Source organism: Poecilia reticulata, chromosome 8 (genome assembly GCF_904066995.2).
Source record: "Poecilia reticulata chromosome 8, P_reticulata-male-v2, whole genome shotgun sequence".
NCBI lineage: Eukaryota > Metazoa > Chordata > Actinopteri > Cyprinodontiformes > Poeciliidae > Poecilia > Poecilia reticulata.
The window spans coordinates 165,001-178,171 of NC_088837.1; the positions used below are offsets into that span (position 1 = coordinate 165,001).

Here is a 13,171-nt window from a genome sequence, read left to right on the forward strand (position 1 = left end):
TGTTTCAATAAGAATGATCTCTAAATAGTAATGTATAAAAAAATAATAGACATTTGACATTTCATTTAATTTCAGTCCAACAAATTGTGTAAGCTTATGTGGTCGAAATCAATGGGCTAAAAAATAAAAATTTTTTAAATGATCATGTTACATAAAAAACCCCGAAAAGAATTAAACAACCTTAAATAGGAATGAAAAATTAATTTTATTTATGACAAGTATTTGGAAAGTTGTAGATATGCAAAGTCTTTATTTCAGGATATCGACTCAACTTCGACTCAACAGCAACACTGCAAAACTTCCTGCTTCTAAAATATTTGGTTTCAGCAGAGGAAAGATTCCAGGGCCACAATCTGTAATTTGAAGACAAGAGTCTGAAGAAGACAGCGTGACAGATACAGTAAACTTTTAACTTGAACTCTTTGAGTGCATGTCTTATTCGCTTTTCAGTAAGTAAAAGCAGTGAAAGTACTATTATATGCATAATATATGTTGACAGCAGGACAGTTGTCATAAAATATTAAATAAAGTCTCTTTGCAGCTACACAATTTTCTTTTTGTTATGGGAGCTGGGCAGCCACCCAGAATGAACTACCAAATCACACTTCAGTCCTTGTGCTGCTGCTGGGTAAACTCACACAGTTATTACCACAAAATGAATTATGTTAACGCTGGATGAACAACCCCATTAATTGGCATGTTACTGTTGGTGAAGGGGAGAGACGGGGCACAGGGACAGGACAATAAAATATGACTTCGAGATGTAACACTGCCTTTGGGATAAAAGAGAGGTACATTTTTGTAACTATTAAAAGAAAATTGCAAAAATAGAAGAAAATGGCCTGTGTTGTTGACATTTTGTTTTCTGTTTCCATGTAAATATCAACGAGGCCACACATCACATGGTTACCTAGTCAGTGGTAGATAACTATCACACAGGCCAACAATCACACAGCAGCATTATTCATCACTGGACATGATTGTCCATCTTTTCTTCTATGTGGACAAACCACGCATTACCTGGCTGATGCACGGGTTGAATGGTATAGATACAACTCAAACACCCCGCCCCAGCCCCACACATACATTCTCAGACTCGCGCAAGCACACCTTTCACTCTCCTCCACCCCCATTTATCATCTTTGGTGACAATCATGGTTGTGGCCTTGCTCCAATAGTAATTAATGACTCTCAAGGTGATAATACACACAAGGCATGCAAAGGACCCACTTTACAGTTTGCTAGAAGTACTGCAAAACCCCCACCCAATCTCCACCAATACACATATACATACTTGTCTCTTTTGCAAAAATTATGTTTTGATCTGAAATTTAATCGATCTTTTGCTTGCTAGCCACATTGGACACTCTGAACATGCTGGAGAAAATTGATTCCAGAGGGTATTGAGGACATGTTCTATGATAGAAGCTGTTGGTTACAGGAAGAATAGAGAATAGGGCACCTATCATTCAGATCCAGATGGGTATGCTGCTACAGCACTATGTTGGCCTATTATTCCTGTTTAACACTGCATTATATATATAACAAGTTCCACTGTTTATCTAATTTTAATCTTTAAAATATAAAACATGGTCTCCTCCTTATTTGTCACATCTGTCTATTAAAATAAAAACATTGCTTAAGATGAAATGCACATGAAAAAAAAATCTATTAATATTATTATTTTATGTCATTTTATTTATTTATTTATTTATTTATTTATTTATTTATTTATTTATTATTACTTGAACACTGAAGATCGAAAAGTATTCCACACAGAGAGTTAAATTAGCTTTAAGATATACTGAGTCAATAACTGGTTGGTAGAGCCAAGATCATTCTTGCTTTCTTCAGTTATTGGCCTCTTTGTGCCAATAACTGAAGCTGATTACTGAAAGTCTGATGAAGATTGGGTAAAAATTGATGACACATTAAGTCAAAACTGAGATTAAGCTATAGTTGGTATTCAGAAAAAAAAAATATTTTCTTCTTAACGTTTTTGTGCTTTTAGACTGCAACAATTACAGTCAATGCTTTTGGATTTCCCCCAAAATCCACAAGAATTGTCCTGTACCATACTGGAAATATTTTTTTTTCTTAGACATCAGGTAAGATCAGTATGTAAAGTTAACTACATTTACAGATATATTAATACTTCTCACCAGCTGAAAATCCAGGGATAATCTTAAGGGTTAAAATAATGTAAAAGCATTTTCTTTCAGAATTCAACCTAGGTGAGATGTTTCATAGTAAACATTTCTTTATAGTAGAACAGACATTTCCAAGCCCTAAAGAAGGCCAATATGTGAAAAACAAATCTTGACTAATTGCATCGATCTGAAAGCAACAAAAATACTGAGGGTGAGGATTTCGTAGTTTGTTGTGAAAAACCAGGCAGGCCACATTGTGAGGGAAAATAATGTTGAGAAAGAATGTAACTGCTGGTTTTTCTCCCCTTTCAAAAATAGGAATATTCAATTCAAAGGCTCTAATTATGTACCACACAATGTGATTTAGTATTTCACATCCATGTTACCACAAAGCAACACATGATCTACATCACTTTTGTTTTCTAAGTGTCTCGGCGCTTTAGAGGTTCCAAGAAGACGCAAGAGAACTAAATTACATAAAAGACATTTTTATTTTATTGTAAGGATTCTCAAAGATGCTATACTTATATGAGGGTTGAAAAGCACTATATAAGTCTCATATTGTTTCATTTAATATAAAATGAAACAATACGTTAGCATAAAGACTATGCTAATGTAGCCTTTAACGTAGCCTTTATTTTCTCATAACTAAAATAATGGAAAAAAGCAACAAATTTTTTTCTGATTTAACTGCTGTTTTTACCTGTTTGTTAGGTTTTATCAAGGCAAACATGTGAAAGATGTACCATTTAGTAAAATCCAAACATTAACATCATACATTCAAATATCTTCTTCGAGAGATATATTTCTGCTTCCGAAAGGAACAATCAGAGGCAATGCAGTGACTTCCGTAACATGATCTTCATAGTCCCAGAAGAGAAAGAATGATAATGAAAGCTTTACAGAGCTGTAGTTCATCTTCCTTGTGTGTGTGCGCGTGTGGGTGTGTTTTTTGTGTGTTTGTAATCACCGAGGGAAATAATCTTTTTGATTCTGAAATATTTTTAGTCATAACATCTATTTATCTATTGAACCACAATCTTTTCCTTCTACTCTGTGACATTTTTATGTGTTGAATATCAGATTTGTGCGATTTGAATGTTGAAGCAACCTCCTGATGGGAGAGTTTTTTATGGTCATGACTGTAGTTCTGTAATCGGGTAGCTTTCCAGCTTATTTTTTAGACTTCAGCTATTGCTTGCAATGATGAAATCATGATTGATGAAGTCAGACTGTAATTTCGCTTATCCAACATGTTAACGTTTTGGTTTTGCGTTTCTCTGACACTAGATGTAGCAGACATACCCCTCGCTCCCCCACTTCCTTTTCACATACATTGTCACATTACTTTGTTTCTTCTCACTTTGTTCCTACAGATGACCCATCAGCCAACTGGCTTCATGCACGCTCCTCCAGGAAGAAGAGGTGTCCATACACTAAGTACCAGACCCTAGAGCTTGAAAAGGAATTTTTGTTCAACATGTATCTCACAAGAGACCGGAGGCATGAGGTGGCCCGTGCACTGAACCTGACAGAGAGGCAGGTGAAGATTTGGTTCCAGAACCGGAGAATGAAAATGAAGAAACAGAGCAAAGACCAGACCAAGGAGTAGTGGGACTAAAGAACACATTACAAATGATCACTCACCACTTTCTCTCTCTCTATCCCTCTCTCTCTCACTCTCTTACATGCACACGCACACACATACAGATTCATAGCATATATTAAATTCATCATGAAGCACCTTTTTTGTATAACCAGAATACAATGGCCTTTCTGAACAGACATGTACATCAACCTTCATTTCCATCAGTCAGTCTCTTCAAATGATAAACCAGGAGGCTTTGACACAGTATTCAAAATATGCAAGAAAAAGTCAGATTCATACAGAGCTTTTAATGAAATCAGTGAACTGAGTTTGACTCTATTTCTTAAATACATGAACACATAGATATAGTTAAGGGATGTGGGAAGTCCATTGGCTTGGACCAGAGTTTATAGAACTACCAACATCTGAAAGAAGATTAGTGTTCACTTCCTGTAATACATAAAATCGTTTAAGCTTATGTTAATGAATGAGGTTGATCGTGCAGCAGTTCTTTATGGGCATTTTCTCCTTTCAATTAACTCGACTTCATACAGAATGCAGGCATCACTAGTCTCGTGGTAAAAAATATAAGTACTTGAAGCCATAAGTACATATGAAAGGGAAAGAAGCTGGTTAACATTTTAATAAATAAAAGACAGAAGTTGATTACTAACAGAAAAACAGAAGCTTTCTTTCTTTCATTCAAACTGTGCTATTCCTTATTTTTGATACATGATGCCAACAGAAGCACAGAAGTGGCGAAACTGTATCCAAAAATGAAAGACCATCCACAGACCTTTATGCTAACATATGAATAATAACGGCCTTGTAAAGTTGTACAATTGTTTTAAATTTTGTTTAATTCAGACTGTACAAAACCACAAATTCAAGAAAAGACTATTCCATTATTTTTAAACAAAAGATATTGCATTTGTGAAAACACTCACCCTGAACTGACCTGTCTATGGAGTTACCTGCTTCTTGGCCTGTGACCGCTGGAGACGGGCGCCAACTTTGGAAAACCAGTTTCTCACCAGTCCTGACATTCCTAAAACAAGGACATTTATAGATTTATTTCTAAACAACAGGAGTTGCATTGTCTCAAGCAGCATGTGCAGCATACACAGATCATCAGTCAGCAGAAGGAAAATAACAGCGTATTGCCATAGTAAAGATTTTATTCACTGTGCTGTCAAGTTGCATTTTAGAAGAAATTCTCTCTATTTTTCTACATACAAAATATTTAGTGTCTGCTATGCAAGGTTTTTGTTATTTCAGGACGTTTACTGCAAAAGGGCTATCAACTCCTATAAGTAATGACTGCTTGAATGATTTGGCATCATTCACTGATGCCTAACTCCTGAACATGTTTCTATAACTACCGTGATACTTAGGATTGATTTCCTGTTTGTTTCTGCTGCTGTTTTAACATTATAGTTCTTACCATTATCATTTGAGGATATCTTCTAAACATTTATGATTATTATGTTTCAATCAAAAACTGGTGGTGGCAATGTTGGTCAACCATTCTGTATCTGTGCTGTTGTGTTAAGTGTGGACATGAATGGTATCTGGTTTGCATTTGGAAAAGTCTTGTGTGAGTAGAGTGTTAGTCGTTGTGTGAGTGCAGGTGAATGCTGGTAAGTATGCTTATGAGCAGAAAAGTGTGACTGAGTTCATGAGAGTGTGTGTGTGTGGTGAGGGGTTGGTGAGTTGAGTGCCAGCAAGTGAATGTAGGTGAGTGAGAGTGTGAGTGCAAGTGTGTTCACGGGGCTGGGGTATGAACAGGTGAGTTTAGTTGAGTGTATGTAAATGTGTGTGAGTGTGGAGGAGTGTAACCTGGTCAACTGGAATGGTCCTATCCAGACAAGAGCTACAAATTTTAAAATAAGCAGCATCACACTCTCCATTGATGAAAAAAAATGTTTACACGGTTTGTGCATGCCTCGAATTATTTTGAACAGGTTATTTTGTTGCCGTATTTTGTTGTCTGTTAAATCTGTCTAAAGGCATTGCTTGCTGGAAATATTGCTAGAAAAATAATTAAAATGTCTTAACATGAAACATTTCTAATTTATTGTACACAAAGCAAGTAACCTTGTTTCATGATTAAATAAGTCGAATAAGTTGAATATATATATATATATATATATTATATATATATATATATATATATATATATATTTTTTTTTTTTTTTTTTTTTTTTTTTTGAAACACATTATCTTGCTGTACTATGGATTATTTTCTGTTGTCCATGTTGTGCTGTCTGAATGTAGTTTGATGTCAGTCTGATGAGTTTTGTGTGTCTTTTATTGTGAATTTATTTGATAGTGATATAATGACTGTGTTTTGGAAAAGAGAAGAGGAAAAGATATGATAAATATTAAGTAATGCTAAACAAAATTGATTTAAACACTCATATTTTTATTGTGGTTTCTTAACCTTTAAAGACTTTGTGTTGGTTACTGTCTTAGTATTTTGATCTCTTTACAAAATTAGTCTGTTGAGATTTGCTGTGGATTAATCTGGTCAATGATCTTGAAATTAATCCATATTGTCTAAACCATGTGATCACAGTAAGAATCTTTCTTAATGAGCACACAAACTCCTACTTTTGTTTTTTTTTTCTTGTATGTTTTCCTCCCCTCTTATTTCTGCATTGTATCTCATGCTTTGTGCACTGGCACTCCTCATCATATTAAATTTAAGACCTTATGCCAGTCTGACTGTTTTGGTTTCTGCTTCCTTTTTTAATTGTTTATTTTCAGTTGTTATTTTATTTATTTATTTATTTATTTATTTATTTATTTATTTATTTATTTATTTATTTATTTTTACAGAGAAAGAGAGCAACAGCAATTAATTTGTTTAAATTAAAACATTTATTTTTCAGTGTGAAACTTGGATGAGACAGGAATGGGAACCTGTCTTATTTTTTCACCTCTTGAAAAAAAAATCAGAACGGAATGAGATGTTGAGAAAGACTCAGATGAGTAAAACATGTGGCTCAAATATGTCTCCTCAGTTGTGTCTCTGCTGCTGTACACTAGAGCTTAAAGGAAAAGGGCGTCAGCCTGGCTGAACACCAAAAGAAATCATAATTCCCTCTACACCCCCCCGCCCCACACACACACACACACACACACACACACACACACACACACACACACACACACACACACACACACACACACACACATATGAATACACACAAATAGATGACAAATGCATTCACTGGGAGCCACATCATGCATCCATTAAGAGTTTGCAATGCCATTGTGGTTCCTGTTTGTCTTTACACAGAATGAGGCTGATCCACAGTATGATTAGCATTTCCAGGCTATTACTTATCTTTACAATTTTATGTTTCCAGTTTTTTTTTATAGGTGTAGTTAAGAAGGCTTTTGAATTTGCAGTTTTTTAATATTGTTTAAGCACAATTTAGAAAACATTGGCTAGTTCTTCATCACACTTAAAACAATTACCAAAATATTTCAGAATGTTAACACTTCAGTCAAAGCTTACAATTTCTGATAAAAACCCTATTTTGTTGTCAAAACATTCGGTACATGCACGATGTGGTCTCATTGTTTGACTCAGTAAGACAAGTCTTTGCTTATCTTACAGATGTTTTTATAATTGCTTAAGCACAATTTTGAAAACACAGCACCCAGTTTTTTCAACAATATGCAGAACAAATGTTAGCAATAACAAAAACTTATCTTACTACTTAATGGATCTCTAAATCTCTAAAGTGACAGCATAGTAAACAGAAACTACTCAAAAGTTATTTTAATATCACAATCATTTGTGGTTGTTGCTAGAGATGTTCTAGTTAAACTAGTAATTTTTCTGAGTTCAAGCAGTAACTGACATGGTGTAACTCACCCTGTCAGTTGCCAAACTGTTGCCAAAACAGTTTAATAGTTTAGCACTTACAAATTAGCAGTGTCTGTAAAGTGCATGTAAATTCCCTACGAGATAATATACGTAAACACCACTATCTGTTTATTCTATATACCTATACCAGGTGTGGCTGCTCGTTCCCAACCACAGTGGTCAATGGACAGGGTACACCTTGGGTGAGTCGCCAATCCATCACAGGGCAACACTGAGACAAACAACAATGCACTCAACATAGGAGTAATTCAGAATGACCTAATAGCATGTACAGTTTGGATGTAGATAAGAGGCCAGAGTACCTGGAGAAATCATCTGCAGGAATTTAAATAACTTAAAAGTTCCATGTAGAAAGACTTATGAGATCTGAACCCATTCACTGGGACCATCTTGCTGAAAGGCAAACTTGTTAACAACTTCATCACTTTGAAGCCCTTTGACATTTTCAACCATGTCAAAGGGCTTCATGTTTATGCCTTTAATATGAAGACATAAAAAAGCAAAATTTTGCATTGATGTGTATGTACTAGAGGTGTGCCAATCGATCGGTCACCGATCATAATCGGGACGATTTTTGTGAAAAAGTGCATGATCGGTGATCGGCGATCATTGGCTCTTGTTGCCGATACCGATTACCTGCATCTCATTTCGCAGCCTGCCTATGCAGCTGGTCTCCTCTTTCTTTCACGCTGTGCAAACGCGCAGCAACAAATCCTAAGCAATTTGGGACTATAACGCACTGAGTGAATGGGGAAGTTTGCGTGTTGCGGCGGAAAATTGAAGCAAGTGGGGTGAAGCATGTCAAAATGCATCAACATAATGAAGCTAATGCGACATAAAAACAATGGCATACTTGATGGAGTTTGGCTACATCGAGGCTCACTGCAGTAAAAAAGACATACGGAGGATCAGATAGCACGTAAAGCAGCGCACAGCTACAAACATTCACCCAGATTATTAGCATGACGGTCAGAAAGCTAAACAAATAACCCGCAAAATTATTTAAGTCTTCGAGCTGCGATGTAAGACGCTGGTTCTGTTCTCGCTGTTGAACCGCTGCTACGCGCTACAGGTAGTAATATTTCACAGACGGAGCGTCGCTTCTGCTCCACCTGGTAGTGACTCTCACACCTAACCTCTGCTTAAAACTACAGCATCAAACTTAAAAAAAAATAAATTTTACATACGAATTAAAACTTTCGCTGTCCTAACATGAGACAGATAATCTCTAAAAAAATAATAAATCTCCTCCCTGTTCTGCATACGTAATTACTCCGCTCAGTCAGAAACAGCCACTCAGAACCAGAGGTGTGACCAAGTCACTGTGTTGCAAGTCTCAAGTAAGTCTCAAGTCTCTGTCCTCAAGTCAAGTCAAGTCTCAAGTCAAGACAGGCAAAAGTTGAGTCAAGTCTCAAGTCAGGAACCTTTAATTTCAAGTCATTTCGAGTCGGGGTTTTTTTGTTTTTTTATGATTTGCAATTATACATAAAATTCAAATAATAGACCATTCGTTCTTTTTAAAATCTGTATTTATCTCAAATGATAGAACATGTACAGCTGAACACAAAGTATAAAAAACATTTTTAAATTGGACTTCTTCATTGCGCAGTTCTGTTAAACTTGATATTCAATAAAAGACGAAAATGCGGACATTTCCACAGCACAATACAAAGAAACATAACAGCATTTTTGTCCTCTTTTCTCTGACCTGGTCACTGAGTGAACATATATTTTTATGTGTCCATGTTTGAGTAACAGAAGAAACAAAACAAATATATCAACTGAACAATTAACAGAAATCTGCAATTGAGGATACTGTATTTCAGTTAACTATTCTGCATTGCATTTGCAAAAGACCAAACTGGCCAAAAGTCTGTCATTTGTGCACAATGAGGACGTAAAATGATGCCACCATAGCTGAAGATGCGCTCCACTGGAGCACTGCAAGCAGGCACTGCCAAAACTCTGGTGGCCACATTAAACAGTAAAGGAAGAGTGTGCATGTTCATTGCCCAGAACAAGAGGGCATTCTGTCCATCAGCAATATGGAAGTAATGACTTAGCTGTAGTGCTGGACTTGTCTGGTCATCCTTCTTCTGCCTCTTACAATAAGCAGCAAACAGTCCTCCATCTTCACAGTCCTTTTGATCTTTATCACCAGGAGTCACGTGTTGCTCCGACGTTGCAGGATCTGCAGCATTTTCCAGGATCAGATCTGAGAAAACATCCAAGTAACAGCGGTAAAAGAGCCTGTATTAGAATTTTAGACAATAAATAAATAATACAGAAAAAGAACACCAAATACAGTCTTTACCTTTAACTTTTTGTCACTTCTGTCTTCATGTCCTGACTGCCCAACACATGGTGTTCCACCCACAACAGAGAAAACGCTGGATCCAAAGCAGCTGCTTTGAGGTACACTGGATTTGAAAAGGGTGCAGTGATCCCTTCTTCTGCTCTCGCCATTTGCACACTGATAAAAATTCCAAGAAATCTTTTGTTCAAAGATGCATGGAGACTGCTGACCAGACCATTCAGGAAACGGACTTGCGGCTTCAGTTTCTCAAGGTGGTGATTGAGGGACAGCACGGATGGGACAACAGCACTGATCGTGACTATTTTCTCACCTTGTGTCAAATCAGTTGCTTCTTCAAACGGTTTCAAGATGTCCACCATCTCCTTCAACAAGTTCCACTCTCGTATTGTGAATAACAACTTGTGCCCGGCCTTTCCAAGAATAGCACAGAGTTTTAGATGTTCACATTGAAGAACCGCCTTCACTTGTCTCACTGTTTAATTCCATCTTGTGATTACAGAAGCAGGGATACTTTTCCGTTCACCAAATTCAGCTTCAAACACATCTTTCAATGTTGTGCTTGTGTGCAGTAGTGAGCTGAGCTTAGATAGCTTTGAAAGAGCAGGAGATGCCACTTTGGTCTCTGTCAGGCCATCTCTCACCACCAGCTGAAGTGTGTGAGCAAAACATTGCAGGCGATGTTTCTTTCCCAAAGAAGCACCGACTGTTTCCTGATCTTCCAAGGGTAAGTCATGCCAGAGCTCTGGGTCATCAAGATGATGATCATCATCAGGTTCCTCGCTTTGCTCAGTAGGAAAGCATACAGTGAATGCTTTTCGCATATTGGCAGCATTGTCACTTATAATGTAATCTAGCTTATCTTTGATGTTGTATTCATCGCATACAGCTTCAAACTTTTCACAGATTCTTTCACCTGTGTTCGAGCCTTTGAAGGCCTCAAAGGCCAACAGTTTTGATTTCACCTCGAGCCTCTCAATTTCTTTTTGTATCCAGTGCACAGTGATGCCAAGGAAACCCCTCATCTTTCAGTGTGACCAAATGTCCACTGTCACTGAAACATGATCAGTCTGGCTCTGCAGGGTTTTTAACATCAAATGTTTCTCAGCAGCAATATCTTCTATTTTTGATGTCATTGTTCTGCAACATATTGGGCTGTATTTGCTGTCGACTACTGTCAGAAAGTGTCGAAAACTTTTGTTTTCCACAATAGACAGGGGCAGATTGCAACCAATAATTAAGTCATTTGTAATGGCTTTCTGCTGTGGATGATTCATACTGTACTGCCCAGCACGAGTGTCCAGAAATTGTGATATGGAAGGCTGTTGAGGTTCATTTGTGATCCTCTTATTCATCTGGCATTCTTCAAATCTGTCAGAAGTAAACAAATGTCAGAAAATAAATTACAGCCATTCATAAATTACATTTGACTTCAGTTTACTCCTTCTAATCATAAAAAAAACATTAACACTACAACAATCATAGTTTTCAAAACATGAAATAAGTATATAAGAAGTTATCACAAGTAAACTCAGGAAGGTGTGGTGCATTTATTTTTCTGCTTTTATTTCCAAGTATGTTAGTTTCAGTCCTCTGTAAATATGGGCCAGATATTCTAAACACAAAATTTATTTGGGACAGTCACTGTATTTGGTCTGTTTTAACAAATAAACCACATGAAAAATTCAAAATCGTTGCAAATAAAGTGGAGTGTTTTTGAATTTGGATGTGATGGTAAAATAAATATCTGTCAGGCCAAGTGGGTTAAATCTACAGTCAATTTCACATCTCAATAAGACATGTTTGTTTACTAGACTCTAGTGCAGAAACAACTACAAACGCCCACAAGCAGAAGGTAAGTTTGAATTTATTTGTGACCAGCAGCTGGGGGAAACAGACGGGTGGATGGAGCGGCAGCAGGCAGCGGGTAAGGACCCGTCGGGGTTTTGCTTGTAGGAGGCGAGGGGGGAGGTCCCGGGAGGGAGAGCCGGCGCATCCACTGAGGTCGATGGTTGGACAGGCAGGCGAGCGCGTTGAGCGGGGATGATCCAGCAACGAAGGCGGACGGACAGGAAACGGAGCCAGGCAGGAGACGGGTAGCGGCTGCGAGCAGGAGCCGCGTGCAGCCGGACGGGAAGCCAAACCAGATGGGGGCGGGGGGAACGAGGATTACTTCTGACCAAGGAACGAGGACTCTTTTTGACCAGGAACGAGGACTCACTGGAAGCGTAGAACCATCTGGCAGCGCTATCAGGATCCGGCTTCTATTTAACCGCTCCTCCTGATGGATTGATGGGCTCCAGCTGGCCGCTCCTGTCCGACACGCCCTGCAGGAGAGAGGGTGGGAGACAACACACACTCACAGCACAGCTTCGTGGACATGACACAATATTGATAAAAACATGTTGTGTGAATCAAGCTGGTCAGAATCACTAAACACAAAATAATGAGCTCATTATTTTATGTCTTACTCAGTTAACTATCCCATTTAGTGTTATATTCAGGGTCAGTGAGATTGTACAATTTTTATTTTTACAAAAAATTTTGAAAGATGGCCAAAAAAAAGAAAAATATTTTTTTTTATTAGTTTTTCCAGCAAAGCTATACTACTTGGAAATGGGTACTGTGCGACATGTGACAGTCACGCCGGTCAGTGCATTAAGTCAAAAACAGTTGACTTAATGCACTGACTGCAGTAAACAATATATTGTTAATATAATTTCCCAACGTAGATGTCTTCAAATACACCAAGCATCCTTAGATGATACTAGACCCGGCTCATCATCATGATGGGACAGAGAGACTCTGTTCCCTGAGTTCAGGTCCAGAATCTGCCGGAGTACACATGCTAACACAAAGTTAGCTAAAGTCAACTATCTTACAGCAAAAGAAAAGTGCCATCTACCGATCTTTGTGAAGTTTCAAATGCCGGACAAAGTTGGACGTCGTGGCATCTCCATCTGATATTCTCTTGCATGTTTTGCAAGTTGCAGTTCGTTTTTTATTTGAAAGTTCATGACCTCCGTAGGCAAAAAAAATTACTCGCGGAAGCATATTCGAGCGGTTATTTCGTCTTGCGTTCCCTGAGCTCTGTAGCGTCGCCGCGTTTTTTTAAATGTCCAAATCCTGTTAATTTGATTGGTTGAGCTGCAGCACACATACATAAGAAGAGAGGAAAAACAGAGGGACCGTCTGCGCATATTGATACGGAATGAGTG

The 13,171-nt window shown here is 37.7% G+C and overlaps 1 protein-coding gene and 1 long non-coding RNA gene across 2 annotated transcripts in view; one reads left to right on the forward strand and one right to left on the reverse strand.

Annotated features, from left to right (window-relative positions):
* hoxb9a (homeobox B9a) overlaps positions 1–5,862 on the forward strand; it is a 9,442-nt gene extending 3,580 nt beyond the window's left edge. The window contains exon 2 of the mRNA XM_008415119.3: positions 3,527–5,862. Within this exon, the coding sequence (XP_008413341.1) occupies positions 3,527–3,762 (236 nt within the window). The 3' untranslated portion in view covers positions 3,763–5,862. The remainder of the gene's footprint in view (positions 1–3,526) is intronic.
* LOC103468219 (uncharacterized) overlaps positions 1–13,171 on the reverse strand; it is a 352,500-nt gene that overhangs the window by 144,249 nt on the left and 195,080 nt on the right. The window lies entirely within an intron of this gene.